This window comes from Monomorium pharaonis, chromosome 1 (assembly GCF_013373865.1).
Source record: "Monomorium pharaonis isolate MP-MQ-018 chromosome 1, ASM1337386v2, whole genome shotgun sequence".
NCBI lineage: Eukaryota > Metazoa > Arthropoda > Insecta > Hymenoptera > Formicidae > Monomorium > Monomorium pharaonis.
The window spans coordinates 5,814,118-5,835,470 of NC_050467.1; the positions used below are offsets into that span (position 1 = coordinate 5,814,118).

Here is a 21,353-nt window from a genome sequence, read left to right on the forward strand (position 1 = left end):
AATAACTGTGACTTATGTAATTACCCGTGTCTCATCAAGATCGGAAGATAATTTCGTATATAATTTCAAATAATCTGAACATTTAATGTTATCTCGGATTACATCATTGTGAGTTGATATCAGTTCACGTATGAGCTGCATACGATTTGGTACGCAGCAGCATCGCTGCCATCGTACTTATTTATAATTGGATATTTTGTGTCTTACTTGCGTTAACCATATCAGTATTGAATCGACATCAATCAGCAGTTGCTGGACAATGGAACTTTCCGAAATTCTATGCGGCATTGTCGCCGTAATTGTTGTTCTTTATTATTACCTCGTATCAACTTTTAACTTTTGGAAGTCACGTGGTGTTCAGGGTCCACAACCGATACCAGGTTTTGGTAATCTCAAAGACGTTTTGTTAGCGAAAGTATATTTGGGTGATTATGTAACGAAAATATATAACGAATACAAAAACGAAGCTCTGATTGGAATATTCTCGACAAAGACACCCATTCTTATTGTAAAAGATTTAGATCTTATTAAAGATGTTCTTATCAAAGATTTTACCTGTTTCCCTGATAGAGGAATTCCTGTTACCGAAAAGGTGAGAATATTATTCTGAAGTATATTCATAAGTTTATATATTCATAAGTTTATCTGAAGTATAAACGATTTAAATGATACAAGTAGAATTAAAAATTAAAAAATTCTTTTTATTGCAACTTCTTACAGACCACAAAAGAATTTCTTTTGTTATAATTTAAAAATTTAAAAACAGTTTAAATGTTTTGTATTTATTTAGAAATATACGCATTTTAAAGGTGCGTTTTAAAGTTTCATGTATAATATTAGGTTTTATACGACAGGATTTATTAAAAATTGTAAGATTATAAAAAATCTCAAATATAAATATTTATAAATTGATAGAACTTGATTTTGAGTTAAATTTATTTAATTATAATTATGTTTATCGCATTACAGGTTGAGCCGTTAACACAAAATCTTTTCACTTTGGAACCGAAGAGATGGCGACCGTTGAGGATGAAATTGTCTCCTGTTTTTACATCAGGTAAACTGAAGGAGATGTTCTCTTTAATATCAGAATGTGCCGATTGTCTTGTTGAACACATGGAAAAAATAGTAAGCAAAAGCGAATCGGTAGAATGCCGTGAATTGACGGCCAAATATACGACGGACGTCATTGGCAGTTGTGCTTTTGGGATCGAGATGAATGCATTGTCGAACAAAGAAAGTGAATTTCGTAATATGGGAAAAAAAATATTCACTCCGACCTGGAAGAATTTGTTACGATTAAGACTGAGAATATCGTTTCCTAAGTTTTATAATAAGCTTGGTTACATCCTGCCGCAAACGGAAATTACCAAATTCTTTACACGTATTGTTGTGGAAACTATAGATTACAGAGAAACGAATAATATTATTCGAAACGATTTTGTTGATAAATTGCGTGAATTAAAGAAACATCCAGATAAACTAGACGATATCGGTATGTATTGATCTCGTATGTGTTGTTTATTTTTTTCTTTTATAATAACATTTTTTCTACGTCAAAAATAAATATATAAGTTTATGTGTATTAAAAATAATTTTAAAATTTTACAATAAAAGGGTATACATTTTTTTTATTAGAACAAGATTTTTTGTTACGGTTATTTCGATAATAGCTGTTTGAACATAAATATAACTTAATTTAATTTTAAATATATAATTTCAAAAAAAATATGTCTTATATACTAATAAGTGATTAATAAATTTGTTAAAAACTGAAATTATTTATAATAAAATATAAATAATATTTTAGATTTGACAGATTTTTTAATAGCCGCTCAAGCGTTCGTATTTTTCGGTGCTGGTTTTGAAACTTCGTCGACGACGATAAGCAACGCGTTGTATGAGTTAGCATTAAATCAAAATATACAAGAAAATTTACGTAAAGAAATTGATGAGATCTATATGAAACACGGTAAAGATTTAACATACGATAATATCAATGAAATGGGCTATTTAAATAAAATTTTCAAAGGTACGTTGTTTGAAAAAAATTAAATAAAAAAAACATATATTGTTATCTTGTTTTTCAATTATATTAAAATATGATTTCATTGATAATTGCTTTTAAATGTAGTTTGTTAATGCATATATATGCATTTTTATAATTTTACACTGTTTTTAATGCATGCAGAAACCTTACGAAAATATCCACCAGTGCCAGTTCTTATGAGAAAATCCATATCGAGTTATACTTTCGAGAGTCCCAAAGTTAATATACCTCAAGGACAAACAATATGGATTCCAGTTCTTGCAATTCATCGAAATCCGAATATTTATCCAAAACCAGATGTTTTCGATCCAGAAAGATTTAATGAAGAAGCTGTGCAAAGCAGACATTTTATGTCTTATTTACCTTTTGGCGATGGACCACGGAATTGCATCGGTAAAATGAAATAATTTTAAACACTACTTTCCATTTATTTGCAGTAAAAATATTTTTTATTGGAAAATATTTCTAACAAAGAAATTGGATTTGATTTGTATCCAGTTTATATTATCAATGTAATGAGTTTGTATCTCAATATTTCTTTAATTTCAGGAGCTCGCTTTGCTGTGTATCAGACTAAACTTGGACTTATAAAGATATTACGGAATTATAAAATTCATACTTGTGATAAAACTCCAGTACCCTATGTAATCGATCCTAAAATGTCTCTATTATTAGCACCAAAAGGTGGGATACATTTGAATATAATAAAAATTAATCGAACTTAAAGAAATATTTTTACAATAGGTTTGCATTGTATATATAATTATTTTATTATATATAAAGTATTTTAAATAATTTTTTGTGAAATGCAAAAACATCTTATTCGAAAATTTTGAACGGTGGTGTACATCAAGAAAAAATTCTTATAAATACACTGGCGCAAAAAAAAAACAAAACAAAATTTTTGACGGATTTTTAGGCAATATTCAAAGTGATGCAACTTTGCGAAAAATCATCCAAATTACATGTACTTTTTTTTAAATTAAAGGGCAAAGACTCTACTTTGAGAATCCCTACGCGAAAGTTTGATTTGTTAAGTGCGAACCTTTTGTATCGCATAAAAACCAAACATGTGTTTTTTAATTGAAAAAAGTAAAAGTTTGTTATCATTTTGCACAAGTTTCTCGTTAAAATCTTGCTAATATTAATTCAGATTCTGAAAGTTCATTGTTTTCTAAGCAATTTCAAAAAAAAAAAAAAAAAAAACATGTCGATACGATGTTTTTTGTTGATTGCACACGAGTTTGAAATTTGCACTGCATTCGGCCATTAAATATAATTTTAATAAAACATTATTTTAAAAATTAATTTTTACAAGAATGACCACGTTTTAACCCTTGTTTTGTATGTTCGATCTTTTATACAATATCGACACATTCTTTAAAAAAACATTTTAAATTTATACCATTTTATTTAGATATCTTATAATTTTGAGACTTTTGTCTAGAATTAATTGAACAACATATGGTGAACGTGAACTTTTCCATTTAAAATGTTATTAACAATGTTATTGTATAAAAAGTAACTAAGAAACACAATATCACCTACTCCATTAATTATTAAAATCAAATTTTTTGACTCTATTTCTTTCCAAATTAAATACTTAAAATTTTACTTAAAAATTCTTTTTACTTACTCGATATTTCTCGATAAAACTGCAATATTTACTACACACATCTTCGACGTCATCTGTGACACAGTCAGGTGCAACAATTCTGGTAGAATATGCCAGAGTAGCCATACAAGCAAACAGAACGTCATAATACCAACATAGTGTTGGTAAATAAGCAAATGTGTCCGTTTATTTCAATAACATTTGCAAAAAGCAGACGATTGTGCATCAAAAAATGCGATATCTCAGTAACCTTTGATATACTCGTCGTACTTGAAGAAAGAACAATAAGACTAATTTCGTCCTGATCGGAGTACAGTTAAATTCTGCAATCTCGCTACTATCATGACCTTTTAAAATATCATCTACTGATTCATTCCATCTTGCTTACCAAGAACCACTATTTTTACACCCATTTTTAGTTCCATTGCTGCTTCTGTTAAATTCGCGGTTGATAACAGGATCTTAAAAATGATTTGTGATGTTAGAGAGAGAAAGTATCGTGCTATTGCTGAAATAAAAATAAATAATTGTGACTAAAAAATGTTTAAAAGTTATGCTATATTAATTTCTTGTTTAATTTCTTAATTTTTAAAAAAAGGGCAAGTTTAAAATATTGAATTCTTCTTTATAAATTCTAAGCTTTGTGATAGAAATAATTACGTAAAATACATTTCAAAGTATATTTTTCACAATACTAGTAGTGTAAGTTTTAATTTAAGTATGAAACGAGCACAATTCAATACATATATTTTTATACAATGTAATTCTTTAAGGTATAGTTGTATTAGGTGTACAAATAAGTTTCCGCCGTTTTTTATCAAAAATTAGGCATTTATTGTGAAAGAACGGAACCTTATGTTTTATTCGAAGTATTGTCCATCGCTTACCACTATTTTGCGTTTGGCACGAATCTTGATCCAATAATGCTTCCAATTCCGCGTCTTCGTATACTTTCGGCCTCCCGCTACGTTCTTTGTCTCTTCGATGTCAATTTTACCGTTTTTAAACATTTGAAACCACTCGCGACAATTTGTCTTACTTAAGGCAGCCTCACCATATGCTTCTACAAGCAATCGATGCGTCTCAGCTGCAGATTTCTTCAAATTGAAGAGGTAAATCAAAAGTTCCCTCAAATGACGCTTATTCGGCTCAAAATTCGACATTTTCGCACACAAAAGAGTATATTATACTGATAAAAATTTACTAATATTTCAAGATTATGTTGTTAACAAATGTTTTAGAACAAAAAATGTTCAAGAAATCATTGATTCTCAGTTATAATATGCTACGAATATGCGTATTCTGAAATAAATTGTTATCTCTGATGCAATTGTAGATGCTAGCAAATAGAAAACGCTAAAACGCTGGCGACTTTGTTAGCAACGTTCATTTGTTTTTTTTTCGTATTATCGCTTAGTCGAGTCTAATTGTTAGACAGTTGAGAGAATTTAATTGATTACTAATTGATGGAGATAATTATAAAGGGATCAGGAGCGATCGTTTAGCATCAAAATTCGCATATACATCAATATATGCGTGTATAAGTATAATGTAAGATTTTATATGAATGATTGAGAATGCTCTAAGTATTTACTGTTTTGCAGAGTCACTTGATGCGACGGAGATAAATATGTCATCGACAAATAACTGTGACTTACGTAATTACCAGTATCTCATCAAGATAGGAAGATAATTTCGTATATAATTTCAAATAATCTGAACATTTAATGTTATCTCGAATTACATAATTGTGAGTTGATATCAGTTCACCCATGAGCTGCATACGATTTGGTACGCAGCAGCATCGCTGATACGCTTCCATCGTACTTATTTATAATTGGATATTTTGTGTTTTGCTTGTATTAATCATATCAGTATTAAATCGACACTTTCAGAAAAAAAGAAGGAAAAGAATTCTGTAATTTTATATTTGCATGTAAGTATTTAAAAAAAAATCGCTTCATCGTTGTTGGAAGAAGAATAAAACAATATCGATACCTGTTGTATTAATAAATGCATATTATTTCCTTTATTTCTCAAATATTTCATCATACGTTAAAAATCGAACGTTTAAGTAATTTCAACGGCGAGCTTCTCAATCTTTTTGAATAGTTGGTTTACCGTGCGCGCGCGTGCGTGCGTGCGTGTGTGTGTGTGTGTGTGTGAGAATTTAATTACTCATTTCTTGTGTGCACGAATAACCGTTAGTAAAACAACATAATTTTTATGTGCATATTAATTTGTGTGTGTGTGTGTGTGTGTGTGTGTGTGTGTCTTCTACGTCTTTCTCATTTTATCTCCATTTCACTGTTAAATTGATTCTTTTGAGGTTGAGAATGGGCTCTTCTCATAAGCTGGAATTTTAAAATAAAAGGACGATCTTTCGTTTCTTGTGTTTCTTGTTTTTTTCTAATTTAACGTAAGAAATATCAAATATTGCTTCAAAGTGACATTTACAATGACACTTACAACGTTTATAAATATTATAGTCTTCATTTAACAGCACAAAAAAAAGTAATACTTTATTGAAATATTGTAAGCATTAAAGTGAACTTAGTCCTAACCTGTTGGCGCTAAGAAAGATGTTTATTTAAATAACATTCAAATAGAAACTATTATAATTATTAATTGACAGAAATTATAAAGTAATCAGACTTTATGGAATTTATTAAAAATATCTCACTTTATTTCTTTTTCTTTTGTTAGCTGATAATAAGCTCTATTAAAGCGTTTCTGATCTTAAAATGATTTGCGTAATGCATCGTAACGTAATATAATGGCCTTGTTTACACCGATTGTTTGATACACGTATCAAATAGTAAATAACTAGCGAATGTGTTTAATCATTGGCTCATCAGCTTAAATTTACTACTTGATACGCGTATCAAACAAGGCCTATATCTAATTAAAGTGCTACATTGAGAAAAAAATGTTACAGTGTTTTTTTTTTTATTTAAATAATTTATTAGCTTTGATACTGCAGCGCATTTGGGCAAATATTAATTCATTTAGCACGTTTTTTTATAGAAGTTTGAAATCAGTTATATTTCTTTCATGTATATTTTAGTCTTATAAAAAATGGGACATATATAATATACATGAAAAGAAATATAGCATTTCAAATGATTAATATTTTATATTAAATTATTTTATTTGAAGTATATGTTAGTTATCACTGAAAAACAAGGAAAATGAAATATTTGGCACAAAATAAACAAAGTAATATTTTTGATATAAAAATAATACAGTGCAAAAAATTGGAATAGCTGTTACATCGATAAATTATTCATTTAATGACAAAAATCTTCAATATAATATGTATACGAATATTTTAAGTAATTTACAAAAAAGGAAAAAAACAATACAAGAACTATCTTTGAGAAGTTAACGTTTTTCAAATATATTTTAGTGTGTATATCTTATAAGATGTATAATACTAAACAAAAAATGCATTTTTTAAATATTAACATTAATTTTGCAAAAAAAAATTTTAATTACCCTTACACATACGCTATATGTTCCATAAAATATGATTTTACTATCTCGATAATTTTAATGTCAATAAAATTTCATCAAATGCAGTGTAAATTCATATTCTATTAAAGATATATTTTATTTAAGCTTTATAATTCTTTTAAGTCGTAGATTTATGTAATAGCACATTATTATTTTAAAATAGTAAATATCAATCAATCGGCAATTGGTGGACAATGGGACTTTTCGAAATTCTATGCGGTATTGTCACCGTAATTATCGCTCTTTATTATTATCTCACATCAACTTTTGACTTTTGGAAGTCACGTGGCATTCAGGGTCCACAACCGATACCGGGATTTGGTAATCTCAAAGATGTTTTGTTAGCGAAGATACATTTGGGTGATTATGTAACAAAAATATATAACGAATATAAAAACGAAGCTCTGATTGGAATATTCTCGAGAAAGACACCCATTCTTATTGTAAAAGATTTAGATCTTATTAAAGATGTTCTTATCAAAGATTTTACAAGTTTCCCTGACAGAGGATTTCCTGTTACCGAAAAGGTGAGAATATTATTCTATAAGTTTATCTGAAGTATAAACGATTTAAATGATACAAGTAGAATTAAAAATTAAAAAATTCTTTTTATTGCAACTTCTTACAGACCACAAAAGAATTTCTTTTGTTATAATTTGGAAATTTAAAAACAGTTTAAATGTTTTGTATTTATTTAGAAATATACTCATTTTAAAGGTGCGTTTTAAAGTTTCATGTATAATATTAGGTTTTATACGACAGGATTTATTAAAAATTGTAAGATTATAAAAAATCTCAAATATAAATATTTATATATTGGTAGAACTTGATTTTAAGTTAAATTTACTTAATTATAATTGTTTATCGCATTATAGGTCGAGCCGTTAACACAAAATCTTTTCAATTTGGAACCGAAGAGATGGCGACCGTTGAGGATGAAATTGTCTTCTGTTTTTACATCAGGTAAACTGAAGGAGATGTTCTCTTTAATATTAGAATGTGCCGATTGTCTTGTCGAATACATGGAAAAAATAGTAAGCAAAAGCGAATCGGTAGAATGCCGTGAATTGACGGCCAAATATACAACGGATGTCATTGGCAGTTGTGCCTTTGGGATCGAGATGAATGCATTGTCGAACAAAGATAGTGAATTTCGTAACATGGGAAGAAAAATATTCACTCCGACCTGGAAGAATATGTTACGATCAAGACTGAGAACATCGTTTCCTAAGTTTTATAATAAGCTCGGTTACATTCTGCCACAAACGGAAATTACCAAATTCTTTACACGTATTGTTGTGGAAACTATAGATTACAGAGAAACGAATAATGTTATTCGAAACGATTTTGTTGATAAATTGCGTGAATTAAAGAAACATCCAGATAAATTAGACGATATCGGTATGTATTGATCTCGTATGTGTTGTTTATTTTTTTATGTTATAATAACATTTTTTTTACGTAGAAAATAAATATATAAGTTTATGTGTGTTAAAAATAATTTTAAAATTTTACAATAAAAGGACATACATTTTTTTTATTAGAACAAGATTTTTTGTTACGGTTATTTCGATAATAGCTGTTTGAACATAAATATAACTTAATTTAATTTTAAATATATAATTTTGAAAAAAATATGTCTTATATACTAATAAGTAATTAATAAATTTGTTAAAAACTGAAATTATTTATAGTAAAATATAAATAATATTTCAGATTTGACAGATTCTTTAATAGCCGCTCAAGCGTTCGCATTTTTCGGTGCTGGTTTTAAAACTTCGTCGTCGACGATAAGCAACGCGTTGTATGAGTTAGCATTAAATCAAAATATACAAGAAAATTTACGTAAAGAAATTGATGAGATCTATATGAAACATGGTAAAGATTTAACATACGATAATATTAACGAAATGGGCTATTTAAATAAAATTTTCAAAGGTACGTTGTTTGAAAACAATTAAATTAAAAAACATATATTGTTATCTTCTTTTTCAATTATATTGAAATATTATTTTATTGATAATTGCTTTTAAATGTAGTTTGCTGATGCATATATATGCATTTTTATAATTTAACACTGTTTTTAATGCATGCAGAAACCTTACGAAAATATCCACCAGTGCCAGTTCTTATGAGAAAATCCGTATCGAGTTATACTTTTGAGAGTCCCAAAGTTAATATATCAAAAGGACAAACAATATGGATTCCAGTTCTCGCAATTCATCGAAATCCGAATATTTATCCAAAGCCAGATGTTTTCGATCCAGAAAGATTTAATGAAGAAGCTGTGCAAAGCAGACATCCTATGTCTTATTTACCTTTTGGCGATGGACCACGGAATTGCATCGGTAAAATGAAATAATTTCAAACACTACTTTCCATTTATTTGCAGTAAAAATATTTTTAATTAACAAAAAAATTGGATTTGATTTGTATCTAGTTCATATTATCAATGTAATGAGTTTGTATCTCAATATTTCTTTAATTTCAGGAGCTCGCTTTGCTGTGTATCAGACTAAACTTGGACTTATAAAGATATTACGGAATTATAAAATTCATACTTGTGATAAAACTCCACTCCTCTATGTAAACGATCCTAAAATGTCTCTATTATTAGTACCAAAAGGTGGGATACATTTAAATATAATAAAAATTAATCAAACTTAAAGAAATATTTTTACAATATGTTTGCATTGTATATATAAATTAAGAAAATTAAAATTTTTAATAATTTGTTGACTTCGCTAATTTTTCGTGAAATGCAAAACATCTTATTCGAAAATTTTGAACGGTGGTGTACATCAAGAAAAAATTCTTATAAATATATTTTTATTAAAACTTTTTTACTTTTTTTATTATTGTATCAAATATTTATAATTAATTTTAATTGAAAAGTTAAATTTATCCATATTTGAGCTTTTGATATATTTTTATTGCTATTTCGATACTGTACGCCACAAATCGTGCAGTATACATCATATGTAGTTGTATCATATTTTAATGAAATCTTAACATCGTGTTACCCAGTAAATATCGATATCTTGTAGAAATTGAAAAAACATCTTATTCAAGATGTCTTCAAAACATTTCTAAAAGATATTTAAAAGATATCTAAAAAGATTTTGTTGAACATATTTTCATAGATTTTCTAAAAAATATCTAAAGGACATAAAATATCTTAAAAGATGTCATAAAAATTTTCGAATTAGACATGTCAAAGATATCTTAATAAAAGATTTATACAAAATATCTTCCCAGACAGTAAGAAGACATGTTATAGTAGCTCTTTATAAATTACATAAATTTTTATAAGTTCCTCAATTTTCCTGAAAAAAGGTATTAAGGTGCTCGTGATCTTATGCGCTACCTAAATGAGCACTTTGTGAGCTGGTCATAATAAATTCTTTTTTCTAAAAAAAAAATTATTATTTTTTAAATAAGACCACATATTTGTTTTGTAAATTCTAGTTTTAGCTAAAAGTAAAATTTACAAAAATAAAGAAACGAATATCTTGTCTTATTTAAAAAATAATTCTTTTTAAAATAAAGAACGTATTCGTTTCTTTATTTTTGTAGATAACACTTTTAGTTTTTTTTAAATTTTAAATTTTAATTTAACTTTAACTAGATATGTTTGAAATATTTTTACATAAACTTTAACTTATTAACTGTTTTTCAAAGTTTTAAAAATTTATTTGTGTAAAAAAAAAAATTAAAAAAAAAAACAATTATAAAAAAAACACATTTTCAAATGAACGACAATATATTGGAAAACGGCGGAAACAAAGTTGTACACTTATAGATTTGTAAGATAATTTTGAAAACTTCAACTTTTTTTAAAGTAAATTTGCCTAAGGGTGTGTGTTCTCGTTCACGCGTTCGAATTTTGCACGCGTTTAGTTTGAACGCCGGAACACGAGCCGATTGGCTCGCCAGCACCGCACGGTGTAGATTTTCTCTCTCTCTCTCTCTCTTTTTTTTTTTTTGAGAGGTGAAGGAGAGTCGCACACACAAATGATTTCGCTGATATCCCGGGTCTGGAATCGGCGGAGCGAGACTCGCGAACTGAATCCAGAGAACTGCGGAAACTCGGAGCACGGATATTCGGTGGCGCGATTGACCGAATACGAGAAAATCCGCGAGACACGGAGAGATGACTGCTCCGGTTTCCGTTTGAAAACGCTCTGCTCTTGAAGACGGGTGCGCGGCGGAGCTCGCGAGGGAAGGATCGTAAAATCCCTTCTATCCAATCAGGGCTGCGTACGTCAGGATAATTTTCGCCAAGTGAACAAGGGAAAGGACCCTTGGTTTGTTTTCCTGATTTCAAAAAGCGAGCGGTAGCACGCACACTACGCGTGGATCGAGTCCCGCGGATCACGCTCGGATAGAGTGATCGGTACGTGCCCGCATGGTCGTGGTCGCGTAGGCTCCCTCGCGCATCCCGCAACAGTATGTGTTGGCTTCTGTTTTCTATATATATGCAAAATGTCGTTAAAAAAATTAAAAAACAGTGAAACAAGCACATGCTTGGAAATATTAGAAAATTATCCAATTATTTAGAACATTAAACTAAAAGATTATAATAATATGCATATTCTTGGAAATATTTTTTGTGAAAGAAAACATTTTTTTAAGGCTCTTATCTTTTTATATTATATTAATCCTTTAATGAGCACACTTTTTTACTAAACGAATCATTGAAATAATAAGTTTTGGGTTTGATTAAAATTCTGAGATTAAAATTACATAATAAAAAATGACGAATTTATGACTAGTTTGAATTAAATTAAAGTTTTTCATTTAACAATAGCGGTTCAAGTTAGAGACCCTCTAATCAGAGACTGGCCATCAGGGAGCCACTTTTGATTGGTCCGACAATTTTTGTCTCTTCCCACTTATATTTGAAACACATCTTACCATTAATATTATAATTCAGAAATACAAATAAAAATAAATAAGAACAATATATACGTTACATACAATGAGGAAAATAAATATCACTATACAAATTAAAGATAAAAAACAAGTTTTATGACATAACTTTTATTAAATTAAATTGTTTGTAATTTTGTTATGAACATGATACTTAACCTCATAAAGAAATGAATTATTCATAGGTGTCAAATTTTTACGGCCAACATTTTTTGCCCACGTTGCACGACGTTCACAATTTGTTGGAAATATTTGCATAGCCCTTCTTTGTCGAATTATTGCAAAATTCGGCGGAACAACCCCAACCATTTTTACAATAATAAACTCAATCACGTTGCACGAAACATTCGCACGGCGCGCATGCGCGCATGGAAGAGCGAGAAGCGAGCAGAAGTGAGCAGAAGCGAGATAGCCTATATTTCTCTCTCACTCGTAGGAATTAGATAAAAACTGATGGCCAGTCTCTGATTAGAGGGTCTCTAGTTCAAGTTATATCATTCTGTGACGCCATGACGAATGCTAGCGACTTTATTTGCTTATCAACAACGTGTAAATAGTTCAGCACAGAGCGAATTTTGTCGGTCAAAAATTCGCTTTAAGAAAATGACAAGATGGCGATACAAGACATTAAGGGGATGCTAAAAATTTGCTAACAAATTAAGACGCTTGTTAAAAAATGAAAGTCATTCCGTTTTAAGGCTCTTGTCTTTTTGTATTAACTCTTTGATGAACACATTTTTTTGACTGAACAAAACATTGAAATCACAGGTTGCTTACAATTCCAAGATTAGAATTCTACGATTAGAATTATAAAATAAAATATGACGAATTCACGACTAATTTGTATTCATGACTAATTGTAAGTTTTTTTGTACGACAATAGTGGCTCGAGTTATATCATTCTGTGACGCCATGACGAATGCTAGCGACTTCATTTGCTTATCAACAAAGTATAAATAATTCAGCACAGAGCGAATTTTGTTGGTCAAAAATTTGCTCTAGGAAAGCGACAAGCTGGCATACAAGACATTAACAACAAGCGTCGCAAATCGCTCATTTATGGCCAAAGAATTATCCAAATTACATGAACTTTTTTTAAATTAAATGGCAAAGACTCTACTTTAAGAATTTTTAGGCAAAAATTTGATTTGTTAAGGGGATGCTCGAGTTGTCTGTTTTACCAACAAAAAGATAGTAATTTTTGTTTAACAATATCTTTTTATTTCTTTTATAGATTTGGAAATCTTTCTCCAAAATAAAAGAATACGTATTGCTATCAGTCTGTGGAGTGGAATTTCCTCCAAAAACGAGAAAAAATTGTTAATTTGCTGTCACATCATAACAATGTTTGCTTAATATAAAAGATCTACAGTTTGTACCTACAAAATTCGTATTCACAGACTAGTAGACGACGAGAACAAACAGTGTCGAGTTTCAAAAATTAGATTTTAGTGCCTAATTGAGACGAAATTGTGAAACAAAAATTTAGGTTATATACGCGTAAAAAGTCGATAAGTAGAGCAATAAAAAAAATATTTTTTGTCCTTGATATAAAGTCCAATTCACAGATAGATATTAATATGTGTACTTTAATTCTGGAATAGAATTTCCAAATTTATAAAAGAGATATATACGAAATCTCATTAATAATGTGCATGAATGACTCTACATTATCGACCTCGATCAAGTTTGAGAGGCAGTCCAGCATCGCCTTAAGGGTGACTTTTTTATATTGCATGAAAAGCGAACACGTTTTTTTTTTATTGAAAAAATTTATTATCATTTTTCACAAGTTTCTTGTTAAAATCTTGCTAATGTTAATCTAGATTCTTAAAGCTCGCTTTTTTCTAAGCAATTTCAAAAAAATACATGTCAATTGTTTGACGGTGTTTTTTGTTGATTTTATATACGAGTTTAAAACACTGTATTTTAGCAAACAAATACAGTATTTTTTGGACATCATAAAACAGTATCAGTATGATATTGCATATTGATTTTATTTGTGTTTAATTCAATCATACTGTCGTCATCAGATTAACTCAATGTGGACCACGTTGAAGTTGAGGATCAGATTTCGCACTTTATGTGGCTCTGAAATTCATCGGTGGAAATTTAAAATTACTGATCTGAATATAAGAGATAGCTGTACACATGTACATGTGTACGAACGAGAGAGAAAGGTATGACCCAAAGCATGCTAGCCTTTTCCCTCAAAATTTTATCCCTTCTCCCGCCATTCTCAGACTATATATACTATGTCTATGAGTGTTTCTGTATTGCCAAACTCTTCCGTGTATGAACTGTGTACGATTCGGTCCGCAGTAGTATCGCTGATACGCTTCCATCGCATTACTATTTGTAATCGGATATTTTGTTTGTTTTGCTTGCATTAATTATATTAATGTCAACTCAACACTCAGCAAATACAATAAGATAGAAACAATTTCTGCAATTTTATCTTTGCATGTAAGTATTTTGAAAAAAATCGCTTCATTGTTGTTGCAAGGAGAATAAAACAATATCGATATCTGTTGTATTGATAAGTGGTTATTATTATTTCGTTTATGTCTCAAATATTTCATTATGCGTTAAAAATCAAACGTTTGAGCGACGATATAATTTCAATAGCAAGCTTGTCAGTTTTTCTATAAAATATGATTTTACTATCCCGATAATTTTAGTGTCGATAAAATTTTATCAAATGTAATTTAAACTTATATTCTATTAAAGATATATTTCAATTAAACTTTATAATTCTCTTAAGACAAAAATTTATTTAATAACACATTACTTGTTTAAAATAGTAAATATCAATCAATCAGCAGTTGCTGGACAATGGAACTTTCCGAAATTCTATGTGGCATTGTCGCCGTAATTATTGCTCTTTATTATTACCTCATATCAACTTTTAACTTTTGGAAGTCACGTGATGTTCAGGGTCCACAACCGATACCGGGTTTTGGTAATCTCAAAGATGTTTTGTTAGCGAAAATACATTTGGGTGATTATGTAACGAAAATATATAACGAATATAAAAACAAAGCTCTGATTGGAATATTCTCGAGAAAGACACCTATTCTTATTGTAAAAGATTTAGATCTTATTAAAGATGTTCTTATCAAAGATTTTACCTGTTTTTCTGATAGAGGATTTCCTGTTACCGAAAAGGTGAGAATATTATTCTATAAGTTTATTTGAAGTATAAACGATTTAAATAATACAAGTAAGATTAAAAATAAAAAAAATTCTTTTTATTGCAACTTCTTACAGACCACAAAAGAATTTCTTTTGTTATAATTTGAAAATTTAAAAAAAGTTTAAATGTTTTGTATTTATTTAGGAATATACACATTTTAAAGGTACGTTTTAAAGTTTTATGTATAATATTAGGTTTTATACGACAGGATTTATTAAAAATTGTAAAATTATAAAAAATCTTAAATATAAATATTTATAAATTGGTAGAACTTGATTTTAAGTTAAATTTACTTAATTATAATTGTTTATCGCATTATAGGTCGAGCCGTTAACACAAAATCTTTTCCATTTGGAACCGAAGAGATGGCGACCGTTGAGGATGAAATTGTCTTCTGTTTTTACATCAAGTAAACTGAAGGAGATGTTCTCTTTAATATCAGAATGTGCCGATTGTCTTGTCGAATACATGGAAAAAATAGTAAGCAAAAGCGAATCGGTAGAATGCCGTGAATTGACGGCCAAATATACGACGGATGTCATTGGCAGCTGTGCCTTTGGGATCGAGATGAATGCATTGTCGAACAAAGATAGTGAATTTCGTAACATGGGAAGAAAAATATTCACTCCGACCTGGAAGAATATTTTACGATCAAGACTGAGAACATCGTTTCCGAACTTTTATAATAAGCTCGGTTACATCCTGCCACAAACGGAAATTACCAAATTCTTTACACGTATTGTTGTGGAAACTATAGATTACAGAGAAACGAATAATGTTATTCGAAACGATTTTGTTGATAAATTGCGTGAATTAAAGAAACATCCAGATAAATTAGACGATATCGGTATGTATTGATCTCGTATGTGTTGTTTATTTTTTTCTGTTATAATAACACTTTTTCTACGTCAAAAATAAATATATAAGTTTATGTGTGTTAAAAATAATTTTAAAATTTTACAATAAAAGAGTATACATTTTTTTTATTAGAACAAGATTTTTTGTTACGGTTATTTCAATAATAGCTGTTTGAACATAAATATAACTTAATTTAATTTTAAATATATAATTTTGAAAAAAATATGTCTTATATACTAATAAGTGATTAATAAATTTGTTAAAAACTGAAATTATTTACAGTAAAATATAAAAAATATTTCAGATTTGACAGATTCTTTAATAGCCGCTCAAGCGTTCGTATTTTTCGGTGCTGGTTTTGAAACTTCGTCGACGACGATAAGCAACGCGTTGTATGAGTTAGCATTAAATCAAAATATACAAGAAAATTTACGTAAAGAAATTGATGAGATCTATATGAAACATGGTAAAGATTTAACATACGATAATATTAACGAAATGAGCTATTTAAATAAAATTTTCAAAGGTACGTTGTTTGAAAAAAATTAAATAAAAAAAACATATATTGTTATCTTCTTTTTCAATTATATTGAAATATGATTTTATTGATAATTGCTTTTAAATGTAGTTTGCTGATGCATATATATGCATTTTTATAATTTAACACTGTTTTTAATGCATGCAGAAACCTTACGAAAATATCCAATAGCGCCAATTCTTATGAGAAAATCCGTATCGAGTTATACTTTTGAGAGTCCCAAAGTTAATATATTAAAAGGACAAACAATATGGATTCCAATTCTCGCAATTCATCGAAATCCGAATATTTATCCAAAGCCAGATGTTTTCGATCCAGAAAGATTTAATGAAGAAGCTGTGCAAAGCAGACATCCTATGTCTTATTTACCTTTTGGCGATGGACCACGGAATTGCATCGGTAAAATGAAATAATTTCAAACACTACTTTCCATTTATTTGCAGTAAAAATATTTTTAATTAACAAAAAAATTGGATTTGATTTGTATCCAGTTCATATTATCAATGTAATGAGTTTGTATCTTAATATTTCTTTAATTTCAGGAGCTCGCTTTGCTGTGTATCAGACTAAACTTGGACTTATAAAGATATTACGGAATTATAAAGTTTATACTTGTGATAAAACTCCACTGCTCTATGTAAACGATCCTAAAATGTTTCTATTATTAGTACCAAAAGATGGGATACATTTAAATATAATAAAAATTAATCAAACTTAAAGAAATATTTTTACAATATGTTTGCATTGTATATATAAATTAAGAAAATTAAAATTTTTAATAATTTGTTGACTTCGCTAATTTTTCGTGAAATGCAAAAACATCTTATTCGAAAATTTTGAACGGTGGTGTACATCAAGAAAAAATTCTTATAAATATATTTCTATTAAAACTTTTTTACTTTTTTTATTATTGTATCAAATATTTATAATTAATTTTAATTGAAAAATTAAATTTATCCATATTTGAGCGTTTGGTATATTTTTATTGCTCTTTCGATACTACGTCACAAATCGTGCAGTATACATCATATGTAGTTGTATTATTTTTAAATAAAATATTAACATTGTGTATTATTTCTGTCTGCAAATGAGTAACCTTAAAAATAGCCAAAAATCGCCTGTTTTCTGAACTTTAAATTGACTGCTAAATTGTGTTAAATAAAAGTTTAGGATGAAATATATTATTCCCAGAAAAATTTCAAATTGAGTTTCCCTTCTTCTTGCGGTGATAGTAGGGCTTTCAAATATCGGACTTCTTCAATATCGGTACTAATACCGGTTTTAGTCTATCCAATACCGGAATTCCGGAATTCCGGTATTGGAGGGGTGCCTAAATTGAGATGTTAATTAAATAAAATTAAATACATATTTTTTCTTAACAGTTTTTAATTTTTCGCATATGCGCTCTTAGATTAGAGTTTCATGAACGGAAATTGACAACGGAACGGAATGACACGACCAATCACGGGACCGCTTCGACGGAATGTTTGAAAGATCTCTATCAGAATGATTTCGTGATTGATCGTGTCATTCCGTTGTCAATTTCCATCCATGGGACTCCAGCCTTAAGTCCATTGCACAATGCTAGGCAACAGGCAATAAGAATGTAAGACAGAGAGAAATAATGAAAGAGAGAAAGAGAGAAAAGATCTTTTCTTTTTTTCTCTTTGTGTATGTCTTGTTTCCATTCTCTGTTGCCTGGTATTGTGCAAGGATCTTTACGGAACGCAGCCTCAGGCTGCGGTCCACTTGACGCTACAAATGCTTCGAAGCGTTTAGTTGACCAATCAAAACAAAGAATTTTACGAATTGACCAATCAAAGAATGCTTCGAAACGTTTGTAGCGTCAAGTAAACCGTAGCCCTAGTTGCGTCGGCTGACGTCACAAGGAAACAGCGAAGAAGCGCGCGTAAATTCGAATCTTTATATTACATTTTTTATTGTAATTTCGGTATTGGTCAGGTAATAACGGTATTGAAAAAGAGTCCCGATTCAACCGGGATCCCGGGATACTAGTATTGAAAGCCCTAGATACAATTGAACATTGATCATGATACCTACCATTTTACCTGACAGAAACAATAACCATTTCATAGGATGCTGCTCATCGACTTCATGAGACATTCTTTTTACCGCCGCTTCGAATACCGCGGGATAATTCTGTAAAATAGTTTCAATTTCCATGGGCAAAACATTGATTGCTCCAAAAAGAATGAAATCTGATATTTGACCAACAACGAAGAGTTTTCCATCATTATCATAATATCCCAAATTGCCAGTGCATAACCAACCTGAAACATTTCATTTATCATTTTTCTGTTGCAGTTTCAGTCATTTAAATGTTAATATCATTAATTAAAAATTTCGTGTAATGTCTAACAAGAGAACCTCGTGAACCAAAAAATTCTAATTTTAATGAAATTTATCAGAAATGTAGAGGGGGTAAATACATAAATTTAGAAATTTTTTGTTTGAGCTTATAAACGTTTTAAAGGGTTGAAACCACCCTTAAAAGTTGAGGGTTTTGGCTATTTCTCGATATATCTCGCAAACTAATCAAAATGTCAAAATGAGACGTAAAAGGATGTAAAAGGATAAGTATATATAAGATTATATAAGATTATATAAGATTATTGCAACGAGATTATATGTAAAATTTGTAGTTCTTTATTTTTTTTAAGTAATAGTAGTAGTAATAATGCTAAAGGCATTTGTTGTGAGCGGGTTAGTTTTTAAAAAATGCCAGAGACGTGAGCTGGCTACTTGCAAGAAAAATGCTAGAACCAATTGTCATAAGTCAGCTAATATTTAATTTGTTGCCAGAAGCATAAATCGTGAGCTAGCTATTTACAAGGAAAATGCCAGAACTGATTGTAGTAGACTGTTCTTTATTTACTGCCAGAAGCTAGTTATAATAAAATATTAAAAGTGTTACGTCCGGGAGACTTCACGTTTCCATTGTCTACTGACTCTTAGAGAAATAAATAAGTACCCTAGTAGCGAAATACATTGGCAGTATATTGGCCATTATTGGCTAATATTGGTTAAATATTGATTATATTGGTAATGCATTGACCAATGTTTTTCCAATGTTTCTCAATGTAACGTCAATATTGGTTATAAAATATTGGTTTCAAATTAAAATGCAATTAATGTTCAATATGAAAAATCGATTGGTTCAATATTGGCCCAATGCTGAACCAATATTAAACCAATATTTCTTCTTAGACAAATTGACTAAATAAGATAAAGCGTCAACTTTACAATATTGGACCAATATTGGGAATATTGTTTTTATATTACTTTCCAATATTGCACCAATGTTTTTTGCTATTATGGTAAGAAGGAACTATCTGGTAGTTATCAGCGAGCTGAGGGATACAGAGTCAAACACTGCGTCGCGAGGGTGTTTGCCAAAATCAAAGAAAGTCGAGTACTAGAGCCGTTAAATTCGGGGGGCTCGAGTTTCTCTCGAGATAAAATTTAAAATATGGACATAACCGTTTAAGCGTGTTCACGGGATTTTTCTTTTACGATCGCCTATAAGCGCCGGGTGTAATTTAGATATTAGGGAGAGGCCTAAGGCTGTGTTAGGTTTAGAACCATAAAAAAAAACAAACGAAAACCATATTATCTTAAACGGGTTATCCAAGAACTTCCGAAAGCAATAAAATTTTGTTTGAAACGAAACACGGTCCTCATGCCCAGATATAACATTAACGGCGCGATAGGAAACACGAAAATTTTATTTTTCTCCCCTTTGATAAGAAAACGCGAGAAAATTTAACTCCCACTCCTACACACTCAAACTTAGAATAATTCGGGTGGAGACAGGAGAAAATGGATCAATAGTTGGCCATCTGAACAAACGGTTTGTCTAAAAAAGGGTAACTCATATGCATATACATGAGGATGCCATAACATGAGGCGTAACTTGCATAATGCTCTTTAGCGCTGTACCCGCGTTGCCGAAAATGTGTGCCAAAAATATCATATGAAAGGTTTCAGAAATTATGTATTTGTAATATTACAAAATATTACGTTGCAGGTACATTTCAAATGTAAAGTTCCAATCAAGATGATTATAGAAATGTTGCAAATGTAATGTTTAAAAAAAAAGGTAGTCTCAGAAATATTACAAATGTGATGATGCACAATTGAAACGTCTCTGCAACATAACTGAAATTATTTGTGCTATCAGAGTAACCTACACTTTAATCCACAGTAATATTGTGCTTCAATGTGCTTCAATCTTCCAATATTTTTCTGTTTCCACCGTAGTACGTACACTTATCTGTTGGTTAAGTGGCTTACACAGTAGTCAGAGCACTGTATAATTTATTTGTCGGTATTGGCCATTTACCAGAGAGATAAATTTTGTTGAAAAGTGAAACAACGCAAGTCAGACTTTTAACTGTCAGTTAAATTATTAGATAATTTACGGTTTACGTGAAGGTGGAACCACCTACCCTTAGTCGTCTTTTAGACGTCTTTGTGCTGTCTGGGAAGTTACAGAATAGGCCTACTGTAGTGCGATTCTGTAACTTGTTAAAAGGTGTTGGTATCGTTATACGGTATTTTATACGATAAAAAAGCATATATTTTCAAACATCAAAATACGTGCGCAACGACATTTATCGAACCGATA

At 29.8% G+C, this 21,353-nt stretch overlaps 3 protein-coding genes and 1 long non-coding RNA gene across 6 annotated transcripts; 3 read left to right on the forward strand and 1 right to left on the reverse strand.

Annotated features, from left to right (window-relative positions):
* Positions 1 to 101: 101 nt before the first annotated feature.
* LOC118644092 (probable cytochrome P450 6a14) lies at positions 102 to 17,598 on the forward strand. 2 transcript variants are annotated; one of them, XM_036284043.1, is made up of 6 exons: positions 102 to 249; positions 14,939 to 15,281; positions 15,631 to 16,156; positions 16,472 to 16,693; positions 16,853 to 17,104; positions 17,248 to 17,598. In XM_036284043.1, the coding sequence occupies exons 2-6, from the start codon at positions 14,949 to 14,951 to the stop codon at positions 17,421 to 17,423; spliced, it is 1,509 nt and encodes a 502-aa protein (XP_036139936.1). In that variant the 5' UTR covers positions 102 to 249; positions 14,939 to 14,948; the 3' UTR covers positions 17,424 to 17,598. The 2 variants fall into 2 exon arrangements, with proteins under 2 accessions (XP_036139936.1, XP_036139934.1); XM_036284041.1 differs by lacking the exon at positions 102 to 249 and adding an exon at positions 14,364 to 14,579 and having other exon boundaries at positions 14,918 to 15,281.
* On the forward strand, positions 260 to 2,776 carry LOC118644738 (cytochrome P450 6A1-like). Its single transcript, XM_036284036.1, has 5 exons — positions 260 to 592; positions 970 to 1,495; positions 1,811 to 2,032; positions 2,192 to 2,443; positions 2,600 to 2,776. The coding sequence occupies exons 1-5, from the start codon at positions 260 to 262 to the stop codon at positions 2,773 to 2,775; spliced, it is 1,509 nt and encodes a 502-aa protein (XP_036139929.1). The 3' UTR covers position 2,776.
* On the forward strand, positions 5,444 to 10,221 carry LOC105840649 (probable cytochrome P450 6a14). Of its 2 annotated transcripts, XM_036284032.1 has the most exons (6): positions 5,444 to 5,601; positions 7,345 to 7,708; positions 8,057 to 8,582; positions 8,898 to 9,119; positions 9,278 to 9,529; positions 9,673 to 9,848. In XM_036284032.1, the coding sequence occupies exons 2-6, from the start codon at positions 7,376 to 7,378 to the stop codon at positions 9,846 to 9,848; spliced, it is 1,509 nt and encodes a 502-aa protein (XP_036139925.1). In that variant the 5' UTR covers positions 5,444 to 5,601; positions 7,345 to 7,375. The 2 variants fall into 2 exon arrangements, with proteins under 2 accessions (XP_036139925.1, XP_036139928.1); XM_036284035.1 differs by lacking the exon at positions 5,444 to 5,601 and having other exon boundaries at positions 7,376 to 7,708; positions 9,673 to 10,221.
* On the reverse strand, positions 17,266 to 21,351 carry LOC118644740. Its single transcript, XR_004962511.1, has 4 exons — positions 21,175 to 21,351; positions 20,917 to 21,034; positions 18,767 to 18,996; positions 17,266 to 17,352 (listed from the first exon to the last, which is right to left on the reverse strand). It is a non-coding gene; the product is annotated as an uncharacterized LOC118644740 (long non-coding RNA).
* Positions 21,352 to 21,353: the final 2 nt, after the last annotated feature.